This window comes from Apostichopus japonicus, chromosome 5 (genome assembly GCF_037975245.1).
Source record: "Apostichopus japonicus isolate 1M-3 chromosome 5, ASM3797524v1, whole genome shotgun sequence".
Lineage (NCBI taxonomy): Eukaryota > Metazoa > Echinodermata > Holothuroidea > Aspidochirotida > Stichopodidae > Apostichopus > Apostichopus japonicus.
The window spans coordinates 14,280,866-14,304,688 of record NC_092565.1 but is presented as its reverse complement, the minus strand read 5'-3'; the positions used below and the strand labels follow the sequence as shown (position 1 = coordinate 14,304,688).

The 23,823-nt window shown below is 36.5% G+C and overlaps 1 protein-coding gene across 3 annotated transcripts in view; it reads left to right on the top strand.

The window, feature by feature from the left end:
- The window catches only part of LOC139967753 (uncharacterized), a 30,279-nt gene extending 6,456 nt beyond the window's left edge, over window positions 1-23,823 (top strand). For all 3 annotated transcript variants that reach the window (XM_071971809.1, XM_071971810.1, XM_071971811.1), the window contains exons 7-30: window positions 273-419; window positions 902-1,132; window positions 1,829-1,958; window positions 3,269-3,478; window positions 4,258-4,455; window positions 5,090-5,305; window positions 6,470-6,640; window positions 7,556-7,745; window positions 8,042-8,273; window positions 9,072-9,252; window positions 9,914-10,142; window positions 10,787-10,946; window positions 11,244-11,343; window positions 12,081-12,281; window positions 13,066-13,185; window positions 13,773-13,940; window positions 14,563-14,662; window positions 15,059-15,187; window positions 15,375-15,416; window positions 16,193-16,292; window positions 17,295-17,429; window positions 18,306-18,406; window positions 18,874-19,063; window positions 19,582-23,823. In XM_071971809.1, coding sequence (XP_071827910.1) covers window positions 273-419; window positions 902-1,132; window positions 1,829-1,958; window positions 3,269-3,478; window positions 4,258-4,455; window positions 5,090-5,305; window positions 6,470-6,640; window positions 7,556-7,745; window positions 8,042-8,273; window positions 9,072-9,252; window positions 9,914-10,142; window positions 10,787-10,946; window positions 11,244-11,343; window positions 12,081-12,281; window positions 13,066-13,185; window positions 13,773-13,940; window positions 14,563-14,662; window positions 15,059-15,187; window positions 15,375-15,416; window positions 16,193-16,292; window positions 17,295-17,429; window positions 18,306-18,406; window positions 18,874-19,063; window positions 19,582-19,785 — 3,885 coding nt within the window. In that variant the 3' untranslated portion in view covers window positions 19,786-23,823. The remainder of the gene's footprint in view (window positions 1-272; window positions 420-901; window positions 1,133-1,828; window positions 1,959-3,268; window positions 3,479-4,257; window positions 4,456-5,089; window positions 5,306-6,469; window positions 6,641-7,555; window positions 7,746-8,041; window positions 8,274-9,071; window positions 9,253-9,913; window positions 10,143-10,786; window positions 10,947-11,243; window positions 11,344-12,080; window positions 12,282-13,065; window positions 13,186-13,772; window positions 13,941-14,562; window positions 14,663-15,058; window positions 15,188-15,374; window positions 15,417-16,192; window positions 16,293-17,294; window positions 17,430-18,305; window positions 18,407-18,873; window positions 19,064-19,581) is intronic.

Sequence of the window (23,823 nt, the reverse complement as noted above, 5' to 3'; positions counted from 1 at the left end):
ATTTGGGTTGATTTATTAGAATTTATAAAATGGTGGATTAAGATAAACACTAATGCCTGCACTGAGGAGATGATGTTATCATCTCTGAGACCTTAAAGGAGCATTCCAGAGTTTCAGAATAGTTTTTTAAGGTGAATATCTTGTAAACCTCAACAGTAAATGTAAAAAATAAAAAAGATGAGTAAATGTAATTAATTCTATTGATGTCACTTTTTCCATTTTTCTTTGTGCTATGTATCTATCTGCCTATCCAACCATTGTTTCTCTGCTAGCTCGTGCATTTGTTGTCCCCGAAACATCGCAAATCTGTACTGCCCAGTCTGAAGTCTGTAGTGTCGAGGGTCGTCAGACACAGTATGACAGTTGGAGTGATGTCGCGAGACGATTTAAAAGCAGAAATAACTGAGATATCACAAGAGGTACCATGAACTTATTTTCAGAAGTACAAAAGTGCTGTCTTTCTTTACTACTTCAGGTGCTCAAATTATCATTTCCTGTTGTTGGGACTATCTTTCTTCAATACTTCTGGTGCTCAAAGTATCATTTCCTGTTGTTGGGACTGTCTTTCTTTAATACTTCAGGTGCTCAAAGTATCATTTCCTGTTGCTGGGACTGTCTTTCTTTAATACTTCAGGTGCTCAAAGTATCATTTCCTGTTGTTGGGACTGTCTTTCTTTAATACTTCAGGTGCTCAAAGTATCATTTCCTGTTGTTGGGACTGTCTTTCTTTAATACTTCAGGTGCTCAAAGTATCATTTCCTGTTGTTGGGACTGTCTTTCTTTAATAACTTTAGGTGCTCAAAGTATCATTTCCTGTTGTTGGGACTGTCTTTCTTTAATACTTCAGGTGCTCAAAGTATCATTTCCTGTTGTTGGGACTGTCTTTCTTTAATAACTTCAGGTGCTTGGCATTCAAGAACAAGTCATGGAGAGGCAGACCGCCATGGAGGATAACCTTGATTTTAGTCAACTGGCATCAGATTTTAATCAGAGCTGTGAGGATCTTGCTCGGAAGGTGCTGTCCTTGGAGAGTTTCATCAGGAGCGCAGTGATCCATCTGTCGGTTGAAGCCCTCGTTCAAACGACAGAACCGATGAGCAGGATTGTGAAAGCCGCAACTGTCCATGTAAAGGTATCTGCTCTGGCTAGAATCAGAATCAAATTTATCCATAATTTGAGTTATTTCTAAAGAACTGACACCTACCGATAGCCACTGCGTGCATAAGGAAGTTTCATCCCCCTCCCCCCTCTTCCCCTCCCCCCTACCCCCCTTTGATTAAAATATGGCAATCAGATTACATTTTTTTTCGTACTCCCAAAGGCTACAGTAAATTGCAAGCAATGGAAGTAACAACAGAAATAATTCTATTTAATTTATGAAATATTTTTAAGTAAACTATTGAGTGTTTTATGGTGATGATTTTCCTTATGTTGTGGAAATGGCAGTATGTCGACATGTTTATAGCAAACCATGTTTTGAGTATGCTATGGGAGCCTGAAGTTTTTGTTGTCACTTGTAAACAAATCTCTTTACTCAGTAGTAAATAATTTTCATACGCTGCTCCTAGGAGGCATAAAGGGGTCTAAAATTGCCTCAATTGACCCAAGTTTTGCACCACATGTACCTCCATTCATGAAGGTGAACACTTGGGCGGATTGATATAGACTCTAATAGGAGTATGCCACCTTAACTGAACAGCCCAAGTCACCATGTAAACCAAACATGACTTAAAATATAGTGCAAATGGCTTTGTCTGTCTTACAAGTGAGAGGTTCATGAATCATTTTGATAAATATGTAGCCAAAAAGTTGTATCATTCTTTTCCAGGATCGTAGAATTCTGAAAGATGCCGATTGTCTCAGTGTACTACAACCACTTGACGACGACCTCCATGACCACATGGATCAGCTTTGCCAGGTTGCATCATTTGTTGCTTCTGGTTGCTCAAATGAAGATAGTGAGTATCAAATGGGTCATCCCTGTATCTTTGGAAGGTTCAAATATATATAGAAAGTTCAAATTCAAACTTATTGTTGATATATATATGCAAATTAGCATGAATATGCAGTAAAGGAGAGAGAATAGCTGGAGTACATGTGAATGTGTTTTAAGGGCTAGCCACCGTGTAGAAAGACATATGTTTACATTTTGTGTGACAGCCCATCTTTTCAAACCAAAGTAAAAAAAAAAGACATTCATAACAGGTGTACCAAATGTGGACAAAATATTTGGGGCAAACATTATGCTTATTCTCCATTTTCTTGGAAATTTCCTATTCATAAACTATCTTGTGGATACTGTTCATTTCTGTTTGTAAGCTACGTAGTTTTGCACTTGAAATGATCAAAATATACTTCTCAAATGCATCAAAAATGTTACAAATATTTGGTGTGTTTATTATCCTACTGAGCCCACAAGAAGTACTTGATAGCAGTTACATGGAACGAAGACACAGAAAGTTGGGTTAAAAATCGCCAGATACAGATATAACCCTGTTAGTTAAGACAGTTGCTTTATTGGAAAGAATCCTTAACTGAGTTTAAAGGCATTGAAGACTCGCGCCAAACCGCGTGTCGCCATCTTTAAAAAGTTAACTTTCCTTTGCTTGCTAGTGAAGTTTTTCTCTTTTCGCTACAAAATGCAGACAGTAATGAAAGGTGATACCTTGTTATCTTTAGCTGGACCTGAGATGTCCATCGCTGTATCATTTGTACACTGTGCTGTGGGTATTGACCTCAGCTGTATGTACTGACTGTACATACAGCTGTGTACATGTAGTGTCTAATTATTGATGGTAGCAAGCTGTGTGTGTATTTTCTGGGATCAATGGTGGTGTCTAACACTTCTGTAACACCTCATTAGAAACTAGGTCAGATTACCGGCATAAGACGTTTCTTTTTGCGCAAGTCATCACACCCTTTAAAGTACAAGAAAACCTTGCAATCATTTTTAAAAGAGGATCTTCAATTTGTAATTCTACACAATTGCCCCAAAAACCACAAATGGAGTTGCTCTTTTTGTAAAAATTGCAACAAGTGTCATAATCACACAAAACATTAATTCTCTCTGCATAGGACACACATGAAAAGCCTTCATAAAAACCCTTGATTGAATAGTAAGATTTGAAGTTTTAGTGTTAAGTCAACAGAAAAAAAAACTGATTTTATACAGCAATTTACAGCAGACATTGCTGCCTGCGTCTTCATAAATTTCTCCTGTCTGGTCAACGTTCCTCTTTTCTTTCTCTTTTTTACTTGACCCGTATAGAACTGGATAAATTGACCAAGAGCATTGACGCCATCGAGGAGTTGGATGCAGACATCTTGCCCTCCTGTTTGGCTGTCCGTAGAGAGAGCGGTAACAAGGCAGCGGTCGCCCATCTTAAACTGATCTACCAGGATTGGTGCCAAGAGGTAGAAAATCTTGTGGATGGGATGCTGGCAGTTATCAATCCTGACAGATTTTTGGAAATTTCAGGTAGGCATGACATTTGCAGAGTTTTAATTCTTGAAGTGAAGTGGTTTTAATTTGGTTGCCTTTTGTCAATCTCTTGAATATCCTCAGCATATATTATTAAAGCCTTTTAGAGAGTTGTCACCTGCTGGGTATACATAACCCTGTATATAGGAAAACTGTTTCTTGTGTTACACAGTTACATGTAAGTATGTACGATAAATCATTTTGCCGGGAAGAGTTTATTGTTTATCAGCGTAAAAGCTGCAAATTTACAAAATCTTCTTAACGGAGTCATGTGTATGTTGAAAAAACTGCAGTTTATCAACATTATATTTGTGCATAAAATTTCTGTATAAAAAGCGTGACTGGAAATTATTTTTGTTAGTTAGTATTAACCATACCATTATTTTCAAGCAATTTTATTTTCAAGTTTTCTGAAGACAGCTGAGCATTTCTCTTTCATATCTGCTATTTCTTTCCTTATAACATAACTTTCTACATTTTGTTAAACTTTGTAATTCGTTATTTAGGTTAGTGTGGATATTAATTCTCCTTCAAATAACTGACATTCTCACAGCTGTTTGTGAGTGCCAAATGAGTGTCTGGCATAGTGTAAAAGCAAAGATGGAAAACTTCTACCCCACATGTCTTCTGTAACTTTTTCTTCTATTTAAGAATTCTTAGACATAGAGGAGCTGTTATGCAACTTGTATCGTACAAACTACTGTAGTGTTGGACAGAGATAAGTTTTGTATATTTCTTCAAAACATTTCAAGAAAAATTCTCATTTCAATCTGCAGAAAACAGTTTGGAGTCAGATCTGGAAGATTGCCGCCATGCAGCTTTGATACCCGACGCTGACTTTCTAGCAGAATCGGTCAACAAGATGTTGGGCAGAACGAAACAAGTCGTACGAGTTGGAAAAGACATTCAGAATAAAAGTGAGGATCCCATCTACAGGAACGGAATTCAGGTCTTTCTTGACCAAATTCAGAACGGTGAGCTTGAAAACATTTCAACCGTTTGATCGTATTTGCAGTATCCACTCGATCATAATACCAGTGCTACTATGGTGGCATTAGTAGTAATTAAACGTAGCGTCCAGGAGGTTTGGAAGAAAAAAATCATTTTCCTACCAGAAAAAGTTTTCCAAAAAGTTAGGAATTCTAAAATGAGCTGTCTGTAAAGTGAAACGCAACCTGATGTGAAGTGTAAGTTGTAAGCTGTTCGGCTTTTCCTACTTGCATATGTCGCTGCGTAACCTTGTGAAATAAAGTCAGGATGTTTGTATGTTTGTAATTTTGGCAAACAAATTGCTATCAACTACATAATTGCTAAACAATGGTCTTTTGATGTTACATTTCCAATTAATTCAGGACAGTACTATAAGCAATGCTGTGGTAACCAGTCATCATACTTCTATCTTCAAGATTTGTGCAGAATTGTACACACAAAAATATTGATTTAATCACAAGATGTAAGAGGTACTTCATTTTACATGTTTAAATGTTTTAATTCTCTATTGGTTTCCTTTTACAGAGTAGTTCTATTTATATTTTAAAATTCTCCATAAGTTTGCTTAAACGTACTCGAAATTGATACCAGTTTTTGTACTACTATTTTTACCTACAGCTATACCACTGGTCAGAAATGGTGGTCACTATGCTACAAACCATGTGACCAATCCCAGGGCACAAAAGCAGCTCAGAGAGAGAGGTCAGCATTTAATTGAGTCTGTGCATCTTTTGAAGGAAGGAGTACATTCCAAAAACCAGCCGGGATTGATGAGTCCCTTACGTGATAATGTCAGGAGGACTTTGACCGGAGATGAAAGTTTCTTAACAGGAAGTGAGTATTTTGATAAATGAATCATTGATGGACTGTTCTAGTGACAGACAATGTCAAACTTGTATAGAAGAGAAAAATATTCCACGCTGTTAGTCAAAATCTTGTCTCAAGATCTAAAAAGTATTCCTCGTGTTTAGTCAAAAAGCCCATCTCATTACCTTGTCTCTAAATCAAAATAAGGTTTATTGAAGGTACTAACATATTTTCTACAGGCTAATCCTTCCCTTACTCCAGTAAGTGGATCACAGTGGGTGGTTGGTGATATATTTATTGAAGATGTTCTTCAACAGCTTTACTAAGGCTATTGTAAACTGCTTGTTGATTTATCCTTGAAACATGACAAGTTTGGAGTGTTTGCTTAGAAACATGCCAGCCATTTTGCTAAGCAGTCAGCTTTACTCAAAGATCAATTTAATATTAAATGTTGATACAATATACCTAGCTTGTCAATGTATCGTACATTATACATTTATTTAACTATTTGTTTATATTATATCCCTATGTTATTATGTTGTTTAATATTAAATGGTATTGCCCAGTTATTCATCCGATATCAATGCTTGGATTGAAATTCAACAACAACAACAAAAAGAGATGTTAAATCCTATAATAAGTGTAAACAACAACATAACTTATGATGTCATACTCAAAGTTTACTGAAAACATGAATACATTTTCTTTGCATAAATCAAATTTGCAGGCAACAGTCTTGTTTGTTTTTGTTGTTGTTAATAAAACATCACAATCCCTGATATAATCTTTTCTAAATTAAACACTACTCTTAGAAATGAAACACATGAAACGACTGAAGTATATATTCTAAACAACTCTTAACATTTGCGTGTTTTCATCTGGCAGTAAGAATCCTACATTTGAATTCAATGGTCCCTCTCTCTATTCATCTGCAAATAAACTTCACAAAGTTTGTGACAATTGCTTTAACAAAGTCATATACCTGTCGCAGCGTAAGAGTTTCATTTCTCTTTTAACTCAGTGAAAGTCTTCCCTGCCAGTTTTCTGTTTTATGATTTGCTTAAAAACAAAATTCCAAGAAAAATTTGAAGTGTGTCACAAAATCACTAAACATTGTTCCTATCATAATCTCATCTCATTGTTATGTTGTGCCTCAATGTTTACAACAGATAGTCCTTTTTGTACTCACAGGTGAATCCAGTGTAGCAGAGAAAAGAAGAATCCGCTCTTTAACATCCTCTAAATTTCTTGACAATACATCTCAGCATCATTCCTCGTTGGTAAGGTCTCCATCACCTCTGAAAGGTGGGAGCTCCAAAGACACCGCATCATCAGATAGAACAATCAGAAACAATGCCACAGGTGCCAATTACTCAACCTCATTAAAAGATATATTCTCTAAGTTTGTTATCCCGTCATCTCAATTTCTGATGGTTTTTTTATCTGTGGCAACTGTCAATCTGTGATATGTCAGCTGGGTTCCAGCTCTGGTAGTTTAGTGTCCGAAGCAGCTCTTAAATCTTGGATTGTTTAGTTACTTTTTCTAGCTAAGTGATTGCCTGTCTGTATAATATAAGATGATAAAAACAAATAGAAAAGAAGAGCTAGAATGAGATAATATTAAGAACCAGTGTATAGGAGTATAATACTATATAGAAAGTAGTACATGACATGCATGTATGATATTTCTTACTGAAATGTCTTGGGGTATTTTTTCCTTTGCCTTACTCTGTTGTTATCCGCAGTGTATCATGAGTCAAAGTGTTCAGATACATTCGTCATAAATGTTATATGTAAAGTCTGAACCTGATATGTTCTCTTCAGACTGTTAGAATGATCACATGATGTTTCTGTGTCAATCTAGTCTGCCTAGCAGACGGTCTGAGTATAATTGTTATTGATGGCGCCATTCCTAAATAGATAAATAATAAACAAATGAATGCAGTGTGTCCTTTGCCAAACCGCAAACGTTTGAGAAAACCTTATTAAAAAGCCAAGCAGGGGATTTTGCATCAGGCAAGTACTACTTACGTGATGGAAGCAAATCTATAGGAGGGTGAGGCTATGTTTAAGTTAAATTGAATCATTACAGAATGTGCATATTCATGAGAATTCACCATGGGTATTTTTACTATTCGATGGTCGCACTTACATCGTGGTGGCGGCCCACACATGTTGTATTATAGCCTGTCCTAAATGCTATTTTCAATGAGTATTATGATTATGTTTATACTCTTCACTTCCATTACATTTCCCATATCTTTATCCTTCCTTTAGCTGCTTCTTCTTCTGACATCCACTTTCCGGATTCTAAACTAGACCTAGTCTACCCAGCGAGAGATATCATAAGAAGCGTCTTTGAACATGACCAAGATAAGGTCATAGAGTTACTTGCCAAGTTAAAGAAGAAGTCAACATCACTCATTGACATTGCTGAGGCACTGTGTAGTATCCATACACTAGAAGGGTCAGTATCAATGTTCACTTTCTATCTGCTCTTAAAAATTCAAAGCCGTCTCAAATTATTAGTTTATTAAGAAAATAAGCTATCACAGAAATAATGTAAGGTATATTATTCTGTCTGTATCTCTCCAAGAACTTTTACACGTCATCTGACAAAAAATTAGGGTGAAATCCCTCCCTTTTGTCTACTTTTGCTCACATTGGTAATACAGTTTAGTTAAAAAAGAATGTCCCAAGATACACAGAAAGCTCTTCCAAAATTTGGAATAATTGCAACAGATTTCATCTCTAATTTTGCAGCATCAGTCCAACTATAGCAAAGAATCTGATGAAAGCAACTGGTAATATGTCTTCATCTTCACTGGCCGCAATCTCTGGAGATGACATCCTCCAAGCAGAATGTCTGTTAGCGGCAGATAAATGGAGCTCTGATTATGGTGCCTTAGAGAGCAGCATCAGGTCCACCTTACACCCCTTGGACACTCTTCTGTTGTCAGGAACAACAACACACAGACAACTCCCTGATTCGGAGGTTTGTCATCTCTAGGTGTTCTTTTCAATCCGTCCCGTTTCTTTCTTCATCTCTTGTGTGAGATGCTATTATATATCAAATGTCTATATCTTTAGTTATAAATCTTTCACAGCCTAGTTTATCTTTCATCTGTAGATGAAAGTCCAGAAATGGAAAGTGATATCATTAACAGGGATTTTTGTCTGCCTTTAGATGTTTTCAGTTTAGCAAGAACTTTTAACTTATCAATTAGAGTTTCATTTCTCATGTCAAATGTTTATAGTTTGCAAAATCATAATTATCAGTATTCAATGGATGGTTTCTAGTTGCCAGAGCAGTAAAAAATGTATGATTGTTTGAGGCATTACAGAGAATGTGAATATATAATTAATATGCAACTTGGGTGAGGCAAGGGATGAGGGAATTGTGTGAAGAAAGGGTTAATTTTTTTTGTCTTTGTTTTATAGTTTTGCTCAGTGGGGTTTAAATATGGTATATGGAGCCTAAGGTCAATGGTACATTTAGTGCCCTCAGCTATTTATCATCTTAATGGTTATCAGTTTGTTTAAATAATGACTTTGCTGTTTCTTTTGGCATGGTCATCTCTTTTCTTGGTGTCTTTGTGAGAAGTACTACATTACAACTGTATAAATCCATCACTAATTAATATTAGCAAGACATTGTATCCATTATCATCTTTTCAAACTTGAAAAGACTAGTGAAGGTATCAGCCATGAACACAGTTATTAATAATGAGTGACTGCTTCTAAAGACATCCTGTGTTAAATTAAAGTCTGGACACTTTATATCCTTCCATAGACTGGTTCCTTGAGTCAGTTCCAAGAGCATGTCTTAGAAATGGTTGCTACATTAATGGCCACTATGGATGCCCTGGAGTGCCATACGTCTCACCGCAGAGATATCGAACAACAAACTTCTGAGTGGAGTACTCTGGGATCTTCACTCATGAAAGAAGAAAGTCAGTTGAAGCTAAACCCAGGTGAATATTACCATAAAGGCTCTCAAAATATTACACAAAAGTTGATAAATGCTGATTTAAAGTAAAATGGATAAATCTGGTAATACACATGTCATATAGTTTTATCAATTTATTTCAAAGGTATTTATTTAAAACGGAGAAAAAAAGGAGATAAAACTTTTTTTTACTAGTTTGCACATAATGAAAGGCTGACTGCTTGCATTGCAATCTATACAAATGATTTCTGGCCCATTCATTTGCAAAGGTAAAGGAAACAAGTTAAAAAGTTAAAAACAAATTATTAATTTGTAATGAAATTGCATGGCAATCTGTACAGATGCTTTCTGGCCTCATATAAACTGACAAACCAATCTATTATAGGGAGTGTTAGCTCAGTGATTAACGCCGGTGCCTTTCAATCATAAGGTCCCGAGTTCGAGTCACTCCAAGGTTAATGTATGTCGTCCAGTTACAGAGTTGTTGACAATTGACAATTCACAATCATGGACGTTAAAATATGAATCTAAGAGACTGACTTTGGTCAGCTTGCCGCTTTGATAAGCCAATGATGGCTTCTTCGTGCCAGCAGGAGGATCTAATATACATACAATACATGCAATACATGCATACATACATTTTGCTTCAAGTGCTTTGCTAAGAGTGGTCAATTTTTACACTACAGAGAACCAGTCTTTACTGGATGAAGTGGACCATAAGAGACTCTGGTGGACGATCAAACTGACCGCTCTGTCGGACGCTGTGGTGAGGTACCTGAGGAAGAGACAGGAAGGATGGTTGGATGTGATGGGAGAGAAGGGATGGATGACTCCTGGAGAAGTAAGAGGCAGTATCTCAAAGATGAAGACAGATACCGACACTTACGTACAACTCAGCAATTTGCTCAGTTTATGGTGAGTGGTATCAATATAAATGAGATGTTGGAATTGAATGTAAGTTTCAGCAGAATTCATAGAATATGTGATTTCGTCGACATTCAAAAATAAATGTTCACATGGACTAAAATATTCTGCATATGGCAAGGTAAATGGAGAGGGAGATGTTGGTTCAACACATATAACCTTTAAGGATAAACGTTTTTTTTGTGAAACATGTTCAAAGATTTAGTTTATCAAATGTTCCATCTTTATGCCTTTGATATTTTTACATTTTGGTCGTCTATGAACAAATGTTCAGACCACTTTTACTGCTACCTTCAGAGAATGTTTCCTCACTGATTTCATTTGATTGCTTATGTTGACTTCTTTTACTTGGAATCACTTTTAGGCATAGACCAGATAAGAGAGTACTATTACAAACTTTAAGGAAGTAATGTTAAGTAACTTAAGAAAGGAATCATCAAAGGCAGGATAAAATGAAATGAGAGAAGGGGGGGGGGGGAGGGGATAGTGCATATGACTGCCAAGGATGGTAATTGTTGTAAGTTATTTGCACAGATGTATCTGGCATCAAATCTTCCTTTATTCTGAAATATCTCTCTTTTCATGTTTCCATTACTTATCTGACTATGTACTACTTTCATATTTCACTCTGCCAGTGCCTCAAATACACATGATGAGGAGAAAATGCTCAGAGCAAGAGAAGAATTGCAGAAAGTATGTAACGATCTGACAAGGTACGGTCGCTACGGAAACAGTGATTCGATGACCTTGACGTCTGCGACCGAGTTTGTCACAATCGTAAAATGGTGTGTTATGGTAAGTCCGACATTTTACTCTACAGTTTATTGAAGTATTAGTACCCAAAATTTAGCTAGTTTTGTAACTCAAAGTTGTTGGTCATGTATGGTAAAAAAAAATGTCTTGGGTAATTTGCATAATGAGACTAAGTTTTGAGACAGTTCTTTTCATAGCTCAATAATGCTGTATTTAAAAAGCCCCTCCAAAATGCATTACCAACATCAGCTTATGGAATTAGAAAAGTAATTGAATGCACATCAATAAGGATTTAACTTGAATCTTCTCTCATGTTACTCCATTATTCTCTCACGTTAGATGCACCAGCTTTCTGATTGGTTGGATAGGCTGTCAGCTGACGTTGGTTTGAGAATCGATAGATTGATGAGCAGCGCTCATGCAGCTTTCAATTCAACAGGTGACCTTTTGAATCTCTCCTTAACATTTTAGGTCATGATATGTCCTCGAGTTAAAAAAAAAAACTACACTATATAATACGGGAAAAAATATGACAGAAAAGTCAAAAGTCCATCTCGTATCTTCACAGTTGGTTCTGATTGTGAAAGTACTAAAACAATTTAAAATAGTTCAATTTATTTGGAGAGGAATATCTTAAAATGATATGTCATATCGGTTAGATAGGAGGGTGGAACAACGAGTCGTCCCCTTGTGTAATATGGTGTGAAATGTTGAGTCTTGACTGCCCCTTTAATATGAAGCTACAATTCCACTGTGACATTTGAAATTTATGCACATTCTCATTGACGGTCTTGTACCGATAGTTCACATATTTTGGTTGGGTTTCTGTTATTTAAAGGTGCACTTCAAATGATTTTTAATAATCATGTAATAAACTTTAACCCCATGGCTACTTTCCACTAAAATCTATCAAACTCATGCAAAAGAAAAAAAAAAATTAATTACGCTTAAGTTTCATGGTTATTTAACGTTAAATGCAATTTATATTAAATTCATGATTAAAATCAATGGAGAAAAGAAAGTTTAGTATATCAACAAATTTGAGTTCTTGCTCTTTCTATAAAATTTGAATTTGAAGCTTTTCTAATTCTATCATAATAGTTGACTTGATATGTACATCATATCAAATCTTGCTAACTCGTTTATTATTTACATCTATTCATCTTCATCACCCAGGCCCTTCCAGGCAACACTTCCTGGTTGAGTTACAGGGTCAGTCTGATGCCTTATCTCTGGTGGTCACACAGGTCCGTCAGGTTACAGTCTCCGCACTGATGGCCGTCCCCAGCCACACTCATAAAACCAGCGTCCTTACCTCTCTGGACGAACTCAGTCGAGTCACCCCTAAGCTGATATCTCTAACCAGGGACCTAGTAGGTATGACAGAAAGTCATCTCAGCTATTAACAACTTATCAGAGTTTCGTCATGTCTGCAACTGTTGAATGCAACTGTTGAATGCCAGTTGAGACTATTTGGCAATGCTAATACCATTCTATACTGTCCTCTCATGTTATGCTACAAAGCAGTTGTACTGCCAGTATGAACAGTATGAACAGTATGAACAGTATTTATCCCTCTTGAACTTACAATTATTTTGAAGTTTATACAAAATGATGGTATAAACTTCAAAATAATTGCAAGTTCAAGAGAGATAAATAGTATTATTGTCATCTCAGCAATTAACAACTTATAAGAGTTTCATCATGTCTGCAAACTGTTTGAATGCCAGTTGAAACTATTTTGGCAATGCTAATACCACTCTATACTGTCCTCTCATGTTATACTACAGAGCAGTTGTACTGCCAGTATGAACAGTTCTTTAAAAGATAATACTATTTATCTCTCTTGAACTTACAATTATTTTGAAGTTTATATACCATAATTTTGTCATTCCCTTGGAGCAATGCTTGGTGGACTAAAGAAGTGGATCATATTTCCAGATACCAAATGTTTCCTTTTGAGTATCATACAACCTGGATTATGATGAATTCTTCACAAAATTCAAACTTTCAAGCTGCTCCAACTCAGTTATCAGAATTGTTTGACCTCACAATAATCATAAAGAAGTTATACTTAATGATAATACTGGATCTTCATAGATTTTTGTAATATTTCTGTACTTATTTGAATGTTTTCATTTGACTTGTCTCATGTTTTCAGATGATAAGTTGTCTAGCTTCTCTGAACTGAACCACATCAAGAGGTCCTGGCTGTGTCATGCTACAGGCATCATCAGTGGCCTGAAAGTTCTCCCAAATATCGAGGAGAACACAAGCCAAGGTATGTCTAACGTTTAGTAATTTGATATCTTCAACTAATGTCATGCATTGCTCCAGTCATGCTCTATTCAGTGTAATGAAAACAACAAAGAGAATCATTGAGTTCATGGAATGTCAGTTCCTTGTTTAACATACGGAGGCTTGGATCTTAGTCGCTCGCTAATAAACCTATGTCTGAAAGTGATAACATTCAACCGTGCCCTGCAGACAGAGTAACAATGGACTACTGACCAATTAAGATCAAAGGTAGCCTGCAATGCATGTAGGAGTTTAGAAAGAACTTGAATAATGTCAATGGCAGATTCTGTACACCACTGTGAGCAAGTACCAGGCATGTAGGATTGTGAATGAAACAGTGCTCTGATTACTGAAATGAAGGATGAGTTTTCTAGACTGATTTTACAAATGAAATATGTTAATTCTGTTGCCTCGGTGACATGATGCATACAGTTATTATTCTCAATAGTGACTGTTTCTCCCAGCAGTCAGTCTATTCACATCCTCGAGCCACTTCATTACGATACTATCCTCTCGACATCCTTCTCTATTTTCCTTACCCGCTTCTCCACTCTTGTTTTCGAACAACAGATGTAGAGAGGTTACTCGGAGGTGCGACATCCGTGGCTGGTGTATTCAATGCTTCGATGACTAATTCTGTGTTAGGGAGACCATCTGGACAGAGTCCATTCACTCCTGTGTCTTACAGGGAGGATCCGTCCAGACACTACTACTCCAGTCATCTCTCTCCACACATCAGTAAGTTTTTACATTCCAAAAACATAAAAAAATTCTTGAAGATTGAAACGATTGGAATTTTAAGAAGTGTTTATGGTAGATTTATTTTCTGTCTCTGTACTTAATTATTAAATAAACAAGTTTGGGAAGTAATTAGTGTGTAGAAGGTCATTTGGGGTCACCAGGGGTCAAATTGTGAAAACCTTCATTATTTAACTGTTGAGAAAAAGGAAAACTTCATTATGTAACTGTTGAGAAAAAGGAAAATTGCCTTCACTGGGGTTTGAACCATAGACAAGGATTTTGACTTGCTCTTCAGGCACACGCACTAACCACTGCACCACTGTAACTGTTGATATATAATGCTTGTTTCTAATATTTAAAGTTCATGATGGAAGGAAAGAGGTATTAGAATAGAAAAAGGAAAACTGCATTCACTGGGGTTTGAACCATAGACATTGAGTTTGTCTTGCTCTTCTGTTGAGAAGTAATGCTTGTTAGAAATCAGGACATTTATATTATAATAGCTATATCTGGTGTAAATAAGCAGAAGTCTATTGCAATGAAGTAATCGAAACTTCAATGCTTTTTTTTGCATCCTGGTTCTTGAAGATAATTCTTACTTTCCTCACTTTTTGGACAGTGTTATCAGGTGACCCAGGTTCATTAGATGTATCTGCCACCCATACACCCGTAGAACATATCCTGTCACCTCAATATACGACCACAGACTGCAGACATAGGTAACTTATTTTCTATATTATTTCTTGTAAATTATAACCTGTAGTTCCATTTCATGATGGAAATCATTCCAGGACAGCTGGATAGTGCATAGACACTGAATGGTAGGGGCGTAAGATGTGATGCTAATGTGCAACAGTTGACACCGTTTGTACCCTTTGATGAAAATGGCAGTGATAGTTCTGTTACAAACAATGTCCAGCTCATTTATGATGCACCTTTCTCTTTTTGGAAGTAAGTTATGTTCATATCTCTATACATATTTATTATTTTTTAAATGAAATGAACTTTCACATGACATGTAAGAATTGAAAGTCTTCCAAATATTGCCAACCTAATTCCCCTGAAATTTCATATCTAGTCCGTGCTCTCTGTATTTCTGTGTCCATTCGTTGTAGGTATCGTCCTGCGAGTGGTTACACCACCGGTCAAGCTAAGACCCTCTATGCGGACTCTTCACACTCATGGCAAGGTTTGGAACCAAGACAGGTCACCACTAGCAAAAGAGACCCCCAAGAAACAAGAAAGTAAGGAAACCATCTTTATTCTGTTTGATATAACAAAAATAAAAACACATGTAACAAGAGTTTTAGTTTCATGTTCTGCTTTAAGGTTTCTTTGTATTTGATTATGACTATGTACAGTTCATTTGGTTGATGTAGCTCTTCATTTCAACTGAAACCTAAACTGTTATAACGGTTAATTCACTCACAGATCACCGAAACCTTACAGAAGTCAACCTCTTGGCCTCCATGAGTAAGTTATCACAATCTATTTTGTTTCCTTAAAGTAACTTGATAACTAAAGTCAATATTGGGGGGCGGGGCGCATTTACACTTAGATCCTACTCTGATCCTCCCTGTGCACTGCGAGTGGCCTCCAGACTGTAGTACTTAGATATACACACTGGTTGCATATGCAGCACTACTCGAGCAACTGCACTGTGAAGTTACCGCGAGGATGCCGGTGGTTGCATAATGTTAAGGTCACAGATTATCTCGGGTCATTGTCGATCCTAGAGCATTTACACTACCACAAGCGATATCTCATGCTCTTGGTCTGATCCTCCCCGCCACCCCCTTCCTCCTTGCCAGGATCTAAATTTGAGGATCAGGTCTGGCTGTGATCTGCATTTACACTACAACACCTTGATCTCAAACACAGGATCTGATCCTAAGCAGGAGATCAGATCTGGATCTTACTCTTAGTTTTTGATTCCTTGCCCGAAGGTAAAAGGAATCTATGCAATGGTGATTGTGTGTGTGTGTGTGTGTGTACGTGTCAATAATTACAAATTTCTCACCAGAATATTTAGCTGATAATTAGTATCTATTACGTATTGTATGTTCGCCAAGGGGAACACCGATTCTAATTCATCCATTTATTCATTACTTCATCAAATAATAAAAATTAAAAAGTAGAAGAAATGATTTCAAAGAGTGAAATAATTCTTCTCTCTCTTTGTGGATTAGGATTACTCCAGATACACTTCTGTCATCTTTATTTCCTTGTGTTTTCTCTCTCTCTCCTAGACCGCCAATCAAATCAGCCAGTACATCTAGTCTGCCTGCTGCCCCCATTCGTCCTCCTCTTCACAGAACTGACTCTATGAAGTGCTACAGCTCTATTGAGGTCAGTCCTGAGTTTATTTTCAGGATCCAACTGTCAGAAGGCAACATTTTCTCACTTTCTTGGTTCATTTTCCATGGCTGTGACATACTCTCTTTATGTCTGTTGCTCTAAAATTAAATTCAAATTCAAATCTTCATATGTTCTACAGTAGAACATGACAAACTGGTACATAATTACACATATCATGGGTACTAGAAAAACAAGAATGTTCGTCACAAGTAGTATCCAAGAGAAAAAGAGAAGGCTAAAAGAAACCAAACAGGAAAATAGAAAAATATATATAACCGGAACAAGGAGAAAGAATTGAAAGACAGGGGGAACAAAACTGAAGGCATTGTATTTTGGATTAACTGTTTCCTCAAGATTATGACTGGGTGCGATAGCTAATTGAAAATACAAAAGATGTGAAAGAGTTGGCAAGCTGTTGACAAGCTGTTGACAAGTTGTTGACAAGAGTTGACAAGCTGTTGACAAGTTTTGACAAGTTGTTGACAAGAGTTGACAAGCTGTTGATACTTATTTCTTTAAATATTCCATTTTTTGGGTGCAGGAAACCTTATCTAACTTTTGGTTTAACCATTCAAGTAAGTCATGGAGAGAAATGTCAGAAATTTTGATGTTTGATTTTGGTCCTGTCATTAAGTTGCACAAAATTGAAGGATTTATTGCACAAACTCAGCATATTTACTCGTCATGGGCAATTTTATATGAAAGGAAGTGAACTTTTGCTTATAGTAATAGCACGTTGAAGCTCATTGTCAGGTGTAATGCAAAAGGATGGGGAGGGGCGCGGGAATGGTAAGGTGGGGGCTACAGCTCCGGGGCCCCTGGAGAAATATGAAATACAGAATAATATTCATTTTTCATAATATACTTCATGAAAAATAGTCGTGTTATAATTGTCCCGGGGGATCAACCTGGCTCTCAAAGCCACTGCTGATTGTTTGGCAAACAGTAACAGGGATTGTCCTTTGAAAGTTTATATGACCTTGTCTGTTTTAGGCCACTGCACTGATGTTACAACAGGAGGCAGACAAGTGGGAACCCAATCAGAATTCTTACGTCCAGGCCATCAAACAGTTGTCGGAAAATATGAAAATACTCAGTAGATTTGGAAAGGAACCACATGGTCACATGGTAAGTGAAATCTCTGTTGACAGCTACAAACATTCTGATTGTCCATAAATATTAACAATATGTGTCTAGTAATGGGACTGGGCATTGCAATATTTCCATTAACAAAGAGCATTAATAATTGATGTCCAGACCAAAGTATAATAGAAAAGTTACTACAATCACATGGTTAATTTAGGTCAAACGTGCAAAAGATATAGATTTGGTTATTAAATTCACTCTAGACTAATAGCTACAACTAATAATGCTTCATCAAGACTAACCACATGATGGGTGAATGAACTGTATCCAATCATAGTGCAGATTTGTGGCTATATTTCAAACCAATGTTCTGATTGGTCAAATCATTGAGCAAGAGATAAAGTCTCCAAGCCCTATCATGTTTTTCAGTGAGAGGTGCCGGGTAATTTTTTTTTTTGGGGGGGGGGGGGGGGCAAATGGAATAAAACTGGAACTGAGAATGTTTTGAGGTTACTTCTTGGTGTGTTTTTCATTGACAGAAGTATAAATTCTTTTAGATTTGTGTGTTTAGAGACCATTGGCTTCAAAAAGAAGTCATATTGGGGAAGGGAAGGGTACAACTTTAACTGTTACTTTACCATCTTTACACTTAAATAGGCTCTATTCCTTAAGTAATTGTTTTATGGTATAGTATGACTAGTGAGAGATTATCTCTTGCATTACAACATTAACTCATTAGTATTCAAATCCTGTTTTCCTCCTCTCATGTTATTTTATCATGTCTACCTGTTTATTGGAGAGTTGCAACAATATTTAGCTCTCACCTTTCCATGTCATTTAACTACCATCTTGAGTTAGTTACTCAGTAAATAAATTGAATACTCTGTAATAGAATATGACCTTGAATCCTCATTTCAGTCAAAGACAGAGCTTATAAGTGCTGCAAGGGCAATTGCTACGGAAGCTTGTAGCATCCATCAGTTTGCAGAAGTGATCATCAGGCATGCTAAGGATACCCAGTAAGTCCATCAATCTTGATTATTGTACTTGAACTTGTAATTCGAAGAAATGTTATGATGTTGAAATGAAGTTCTGAGATCATCCAGAGGTGTGATAGAGTGAGACTCAAACCCAACCATCATCATTGGTTTGTAGGATAGAGATATCTCTAATTGAAAACTTCCCCAAACAGCTATGAAGTATCTTTTTGCCATTTGGGAGACATCTCAGATTTAATGTTGCCTCACACATTGCGAAAGACGTGATCATGATGACATCATTGAGCTACCTGTGCTTCCAGTTTGTATGTTATTCTTTATTCATGACAATGATTTTGTTGATGTCTTGTGTAGCGTGGGATTTTGTTTCGACTTTTTAGTGCTGAACAGAGCAATGTTGCCAAAGGAGCAGATGCTACATTGAATGCATGTGTTGCAAATTGGTTTTCAGAATCACCATCTTCCTTCTGCTTGTTTATCTCTTTCAGGCAAGCAGAAGACCTTGAAACACACTCCAGGCAGATTCCAGCACTAGCCACTCAGCTTAATATTATAAGCACTGTAAAGACCGCTACTCCCGAGTGTTACAATTCGGACGTAGTTATTGTGACTAATGCTGAGAGACTGATGGATACAGTCATGTACACACTGAATGCTGCAGAGAGTCTGTGTGTCAAGGTGAGACTTCTCACTGAGGGTAATAAGTCAGGTTTAGTTATTGTGACTAATGCTGAGAGACTGATGGATACAGTCATGTACACACTGAATGCTGCAGAGAGTCTGTGTGTTAAGGTGAGACTTCTGACTGAGGGTAATAAGTCAGGTTTAGTTATTGTGACTAATGCTGAGAGACTGATGGATACAGTCATGTACACACTGAATGCTGCAGAGAGTTTGTGTGTTAAGGTGAGACTTCTGACTGAGGGTAATAAGTCAGGTTTAGTTATTGTGAACATATATGAAAATCTATTCAGTAACACAGTTTTCTAAGCACTGTGACTAGTTTGTTTCATTAGTTGCAGCTTCTTAGCGTAATTTCATCCAGGCTGTTAATGTTATGATCCAGTAATTATGTAAGTCTGTACAGGGGTTGAAGTCAATATTGCAATTGTTTGTTTTTTTTGCTGAGTATTTTTGTTTTGTATATCATGTTATTCTTGTGCATAATGTTTTCTTGTGCTACATTTTGATTTCAGGGTTTAAGGTCTATAGAGGATGCCAGCACAGAAGAAGCAGCAGCTGCCACACTGGCTGCTCAGTGGAAGAGAAAGTTACAGAGACACCGACAAATAGAAGCCACTTCAACAAACCTGGATGCGTTTGGACTGCGACGCATCAGCAAGCACACCTCAATGCCATCTCTCACAGAAATGCTCGTTCATAAAGGATCAAGATCGTAGTCAAATTCATTTAGGTTGATTCCAAATAGTTTTAAATATTACACAAATCCCTGGTAGACTCATGACCACCATCGCAGAGGGGCGCTGGAACAACGGCGTAGGTCCAACTGATAATCTGTTTTGATCGTAGTACTATTAACCTATCGTTACAGTAGGAAAATTTGATTGATTCAAGTTCCAAAATATAGCATCATTTTGCATCTTTGTTCCCATAACTGTACCAAAATTTCTCAAAGAACCCCTCCCCCTAGACCCCCTTCCCTGACCCAGATCATTCGACCCCCCCTCCCAGATTATTTCCTTTTGATCGGTCAGTGATTTACCCAACTAATCTGAAGCTCCTGAGGGCCCAGCGTGGTTGCTTCACCAAGCTTCTCGTCGGGATTGCCGAAGTCTTTATCAGTCTTATGTAAGATTTCTTTGATCAGAGGGTAAGCAGGGAATAGTATATTAGTTACACAGCACTTCCTTATTGAAGTATTTCAATCCCATTCTTCTATGTTTTATATTGAGATTTTATTAGGATTCCTGCAATGGTACTTAAGTCCCTACACTTCAAACAGTGTCACATGCACTTCAGATTTTATACGGATAGCACAAGTGTTTGGGAAACAATTTTTTACCCACATTGTTCAAGTGCGGTATGTTCTAGAATCTGTTTGATTATCTTTGACAGTCGGTCGGTCGTACAGATACGGTTGAAGTGTTTTCTTCTGCATTTGTTATTTCCAAACAATGTTGCTTGAACAAGTTTGATCATGTACAACTTGTCTAAAACTGGTTTTTGGTTTCGATGATAATCGTAACCTATGCATTCATGATGGTGTATGGGTGTGTGTGTGTGATGCATTGCTTGTAAATGCGATATCTCAAGAAGGGAAGATTGGATCAATTTCATAATTGGTGTGTAGGAATACCACATTGAGTAGAAGAACCCTATCATTGTTTTCTGGGAGGTCAAATGTCATTTGGGCCCCAGAGGTCAAATTGTGAAAACATGTAAACACGATATCTCATGAAGGAAAGCTTGGACTAATCTCATATTAAGTACGTAGTTGTGACACGTTGAGTTCAAGACCCTTATTAGTTTTGGTAGAGATCAAAGGTCATTTGGCATTACCAGGGTCAAGTTGTGGAAATCTTGATATACTTGGCATGTGCATGAATCATATAGAGAAGAAGTTTATTTTATAACGTGGAGGTTAAAGGTCATCTGAGGTCACCAGATGTCAAACACTGAAAACCTTGTAAACACTATATCTCAAGTTAGGAAGCATGGAGATTGTTTATAAGTGGCATGTGGATGCGTTATATTCAATAGAAAAACTCATTGCTTTTGGTAGAGGTCAAAGGTCATCTGGGTCACCAGCCGTCAAACTCTGGAAACCATTTAAACATGATAGGGTATCTCATGGTAGAAATCAGGACATTTATATTATAATAGCTGTTTTTGGTGAATAAGCAGAAGTCTATTGCAATGAAGTAATCAAAACTTCAATGCATTTTTGCATCTGCTTTTTATTTTATTTATCTTTTTATTATTTTGTGTGTGTGTTTGAATGTTACATATTTTTCTATGCTATGAATCTTGTGAGGTTTCTATCCCTGTCAGGATTCATCGATGAATAGAATGTTGTAATATGTACCAGGGAACGACATAAAATCACAACCGAATGGGACATGCATGGTGATAGAAATTTTGAGTGATCAGTTTGTTCAGATGGAAAGATATTATTTTTACACAAGTGAGAGAGAGATTGTACCCCGGCTCCAGGTATGCAGCTATTCAGATCGGCTTCTCTGCATTTAAGCTACTATTCACTTTCTACCAACCACAAAGCAAGCGGTTGTCAGATGTGTTATACAAACTAATCAGTTCAAATCAGCTTTTAATCTACTTAGAAATCATGTATAATGAAAATTTTAGGGTAGTTTAGTTACATAACTATGTAATGCATTATGGGTGAAGGGGCAATAACAAAAATTTGGTGCACAAGAATGTTGTGTTTTACACCGATTCTGAATGCATCGACTGTACGGTGCAAATATATTGACTTTACTTCAGGTGTTGATAATTGTGTCGTTAATGTTTAATTAGCAAAAGAAAACACTATTAGGTCTTATTTTAAAGTTATCGAAAGCATAGTAGACCAACTTTCCAAAACTTTTATAAATAATGATCACATTCATGGAGCTGTTATAAATCTGAATCATGTCTTTCCCATTTATGGTTACACTTTATACAACATTTTCTGTGTTTTTATCGTTCAAGACTGTTCGGTATGAAAACTTGTTCCGTTGAAATGTCAATTTACCCATTCCATGAAATGAAACAGTGCGAAAGAAGAAGTTTATACTGGAGTATCTTTAAGAGTAAAAATATGGCCCAGTTCTATTTTCTATTTTTATTTTTCTTCCTACAATTCAGTGTATTAGCCCTTGTATTCTACCTCATCAAAGTTGTGCTTTAGCCGCTTACGAGAAATATTATGCCGATAGCACATCGCATTTCATATTTACATTTTTTTTTTGTAGCTTTTTGTACCCCATCTGTAGCTCAAATCAAGGGCATTGTGCAGAACATTTGTCAGTTAATCGTAGAATTAACCTACAGAGTCATCAACAACTTATTTCTGCTGTTAATAACCTGAATCACTGTGTAAACTATAAGAATACATTACTATTTATCTTCAACAAATTTGATTCCATTTTCTATTATTGTTTTAGTACTTTGTGGTACTTCTTGAGTGTCCCAATGGCTAAAGGGGAATTCGGACATCTTACTCATAAAGTCAGAAATATATGTTTATTTTTTTTTTCCTTCTTCTTTTTCTTCATTCAATAACTTTCTAGTAATGCTGTCTTAAGTCAGTGCTGGTAAATAGTCTTTTTAAGATGATTAATTTATTAAATTAATTAGAATTATGACAGGTTTTGTTTTATTTTGGAATTCACCAGACATTTTCTTGCAAGTTTTCCTTTACTTTTGTCGTCTGCTTGTGGTATTAAGCAGACCTTATGCTTCCCGTGTTGGTTTGGAAGAAGGTATTCAGTGGGCAGAGGATATATGTGGTCAGTGGGTTGAGAATGGAATTAGTGGGCTGAGAATAGAAATCAGTGGGCTGAGAATAGAAATCAGTGGGCTGAGAATAGAATTAGTGGGCTGAGAATAGAAATCAGTGGGCTGAGAATGGAATTAGTGGGCTGAGAATAGCAATCAGTGGGCTGAGAATGGAATTAGTGGGCTGAGAATAGAAATCAGTGGGCTGAGAATGGAATTAGTGGGCTGAGAATAGAAATCATTGGGCTGACAATGGAATTAGTGGGCGAGTCTGTTTTCTCTCACTCCTATGCATACATGTATTTATGATATTATTTTTTGATTAATATTTATTAATATACTTATTTGATATTTATTAATATACTCTAACAAGGCACTGTTTCTACACCTTTAATGTAAATTACAATAATTGGTTCCACAAAGTTTACATAAATTATTTTAAAATAAAGCTCAGTATTCACCTTTACCTTAAAATGGCACCTTGATTTATTTCACTGTAACAGAGGATCTATTTATTCAATATATTATAATTAAAGTAATTTCATGAGAGAGTCTTAACACATCATCTCTCTACTTGTACTTGTTTTGTATCTCATTTACCTCGAGTTTGCAGAGGAAATATCATTGGATTCTTCATTGATATTGCTGTATTTAGGAAAGTCAAAAACATCAATATTCCCATTATTCTCCCAAGTATTTAGGTATCAGAAAATATTTAACTCAGCAAAGTGTGTAGGTATAGCCCAAATGGGACTCATTTCTCAATGTTTTCATCCAAGGATTAATTATGTGTGCTTTACCATAAGTCTGTATACTGTTTTGTTTTGACCTTTTTTCTCTCTTTTTTTTGTGGCTCTACTGAAATGTTTCAAACTTTTGTACTTTCTCACCACTTATTTCTGAAATTTGTCTATAAGGATAATTGATGTAGATATTGTAAAGTCAGTAGAATTAAAGTATGTACAGGTGAACAATTA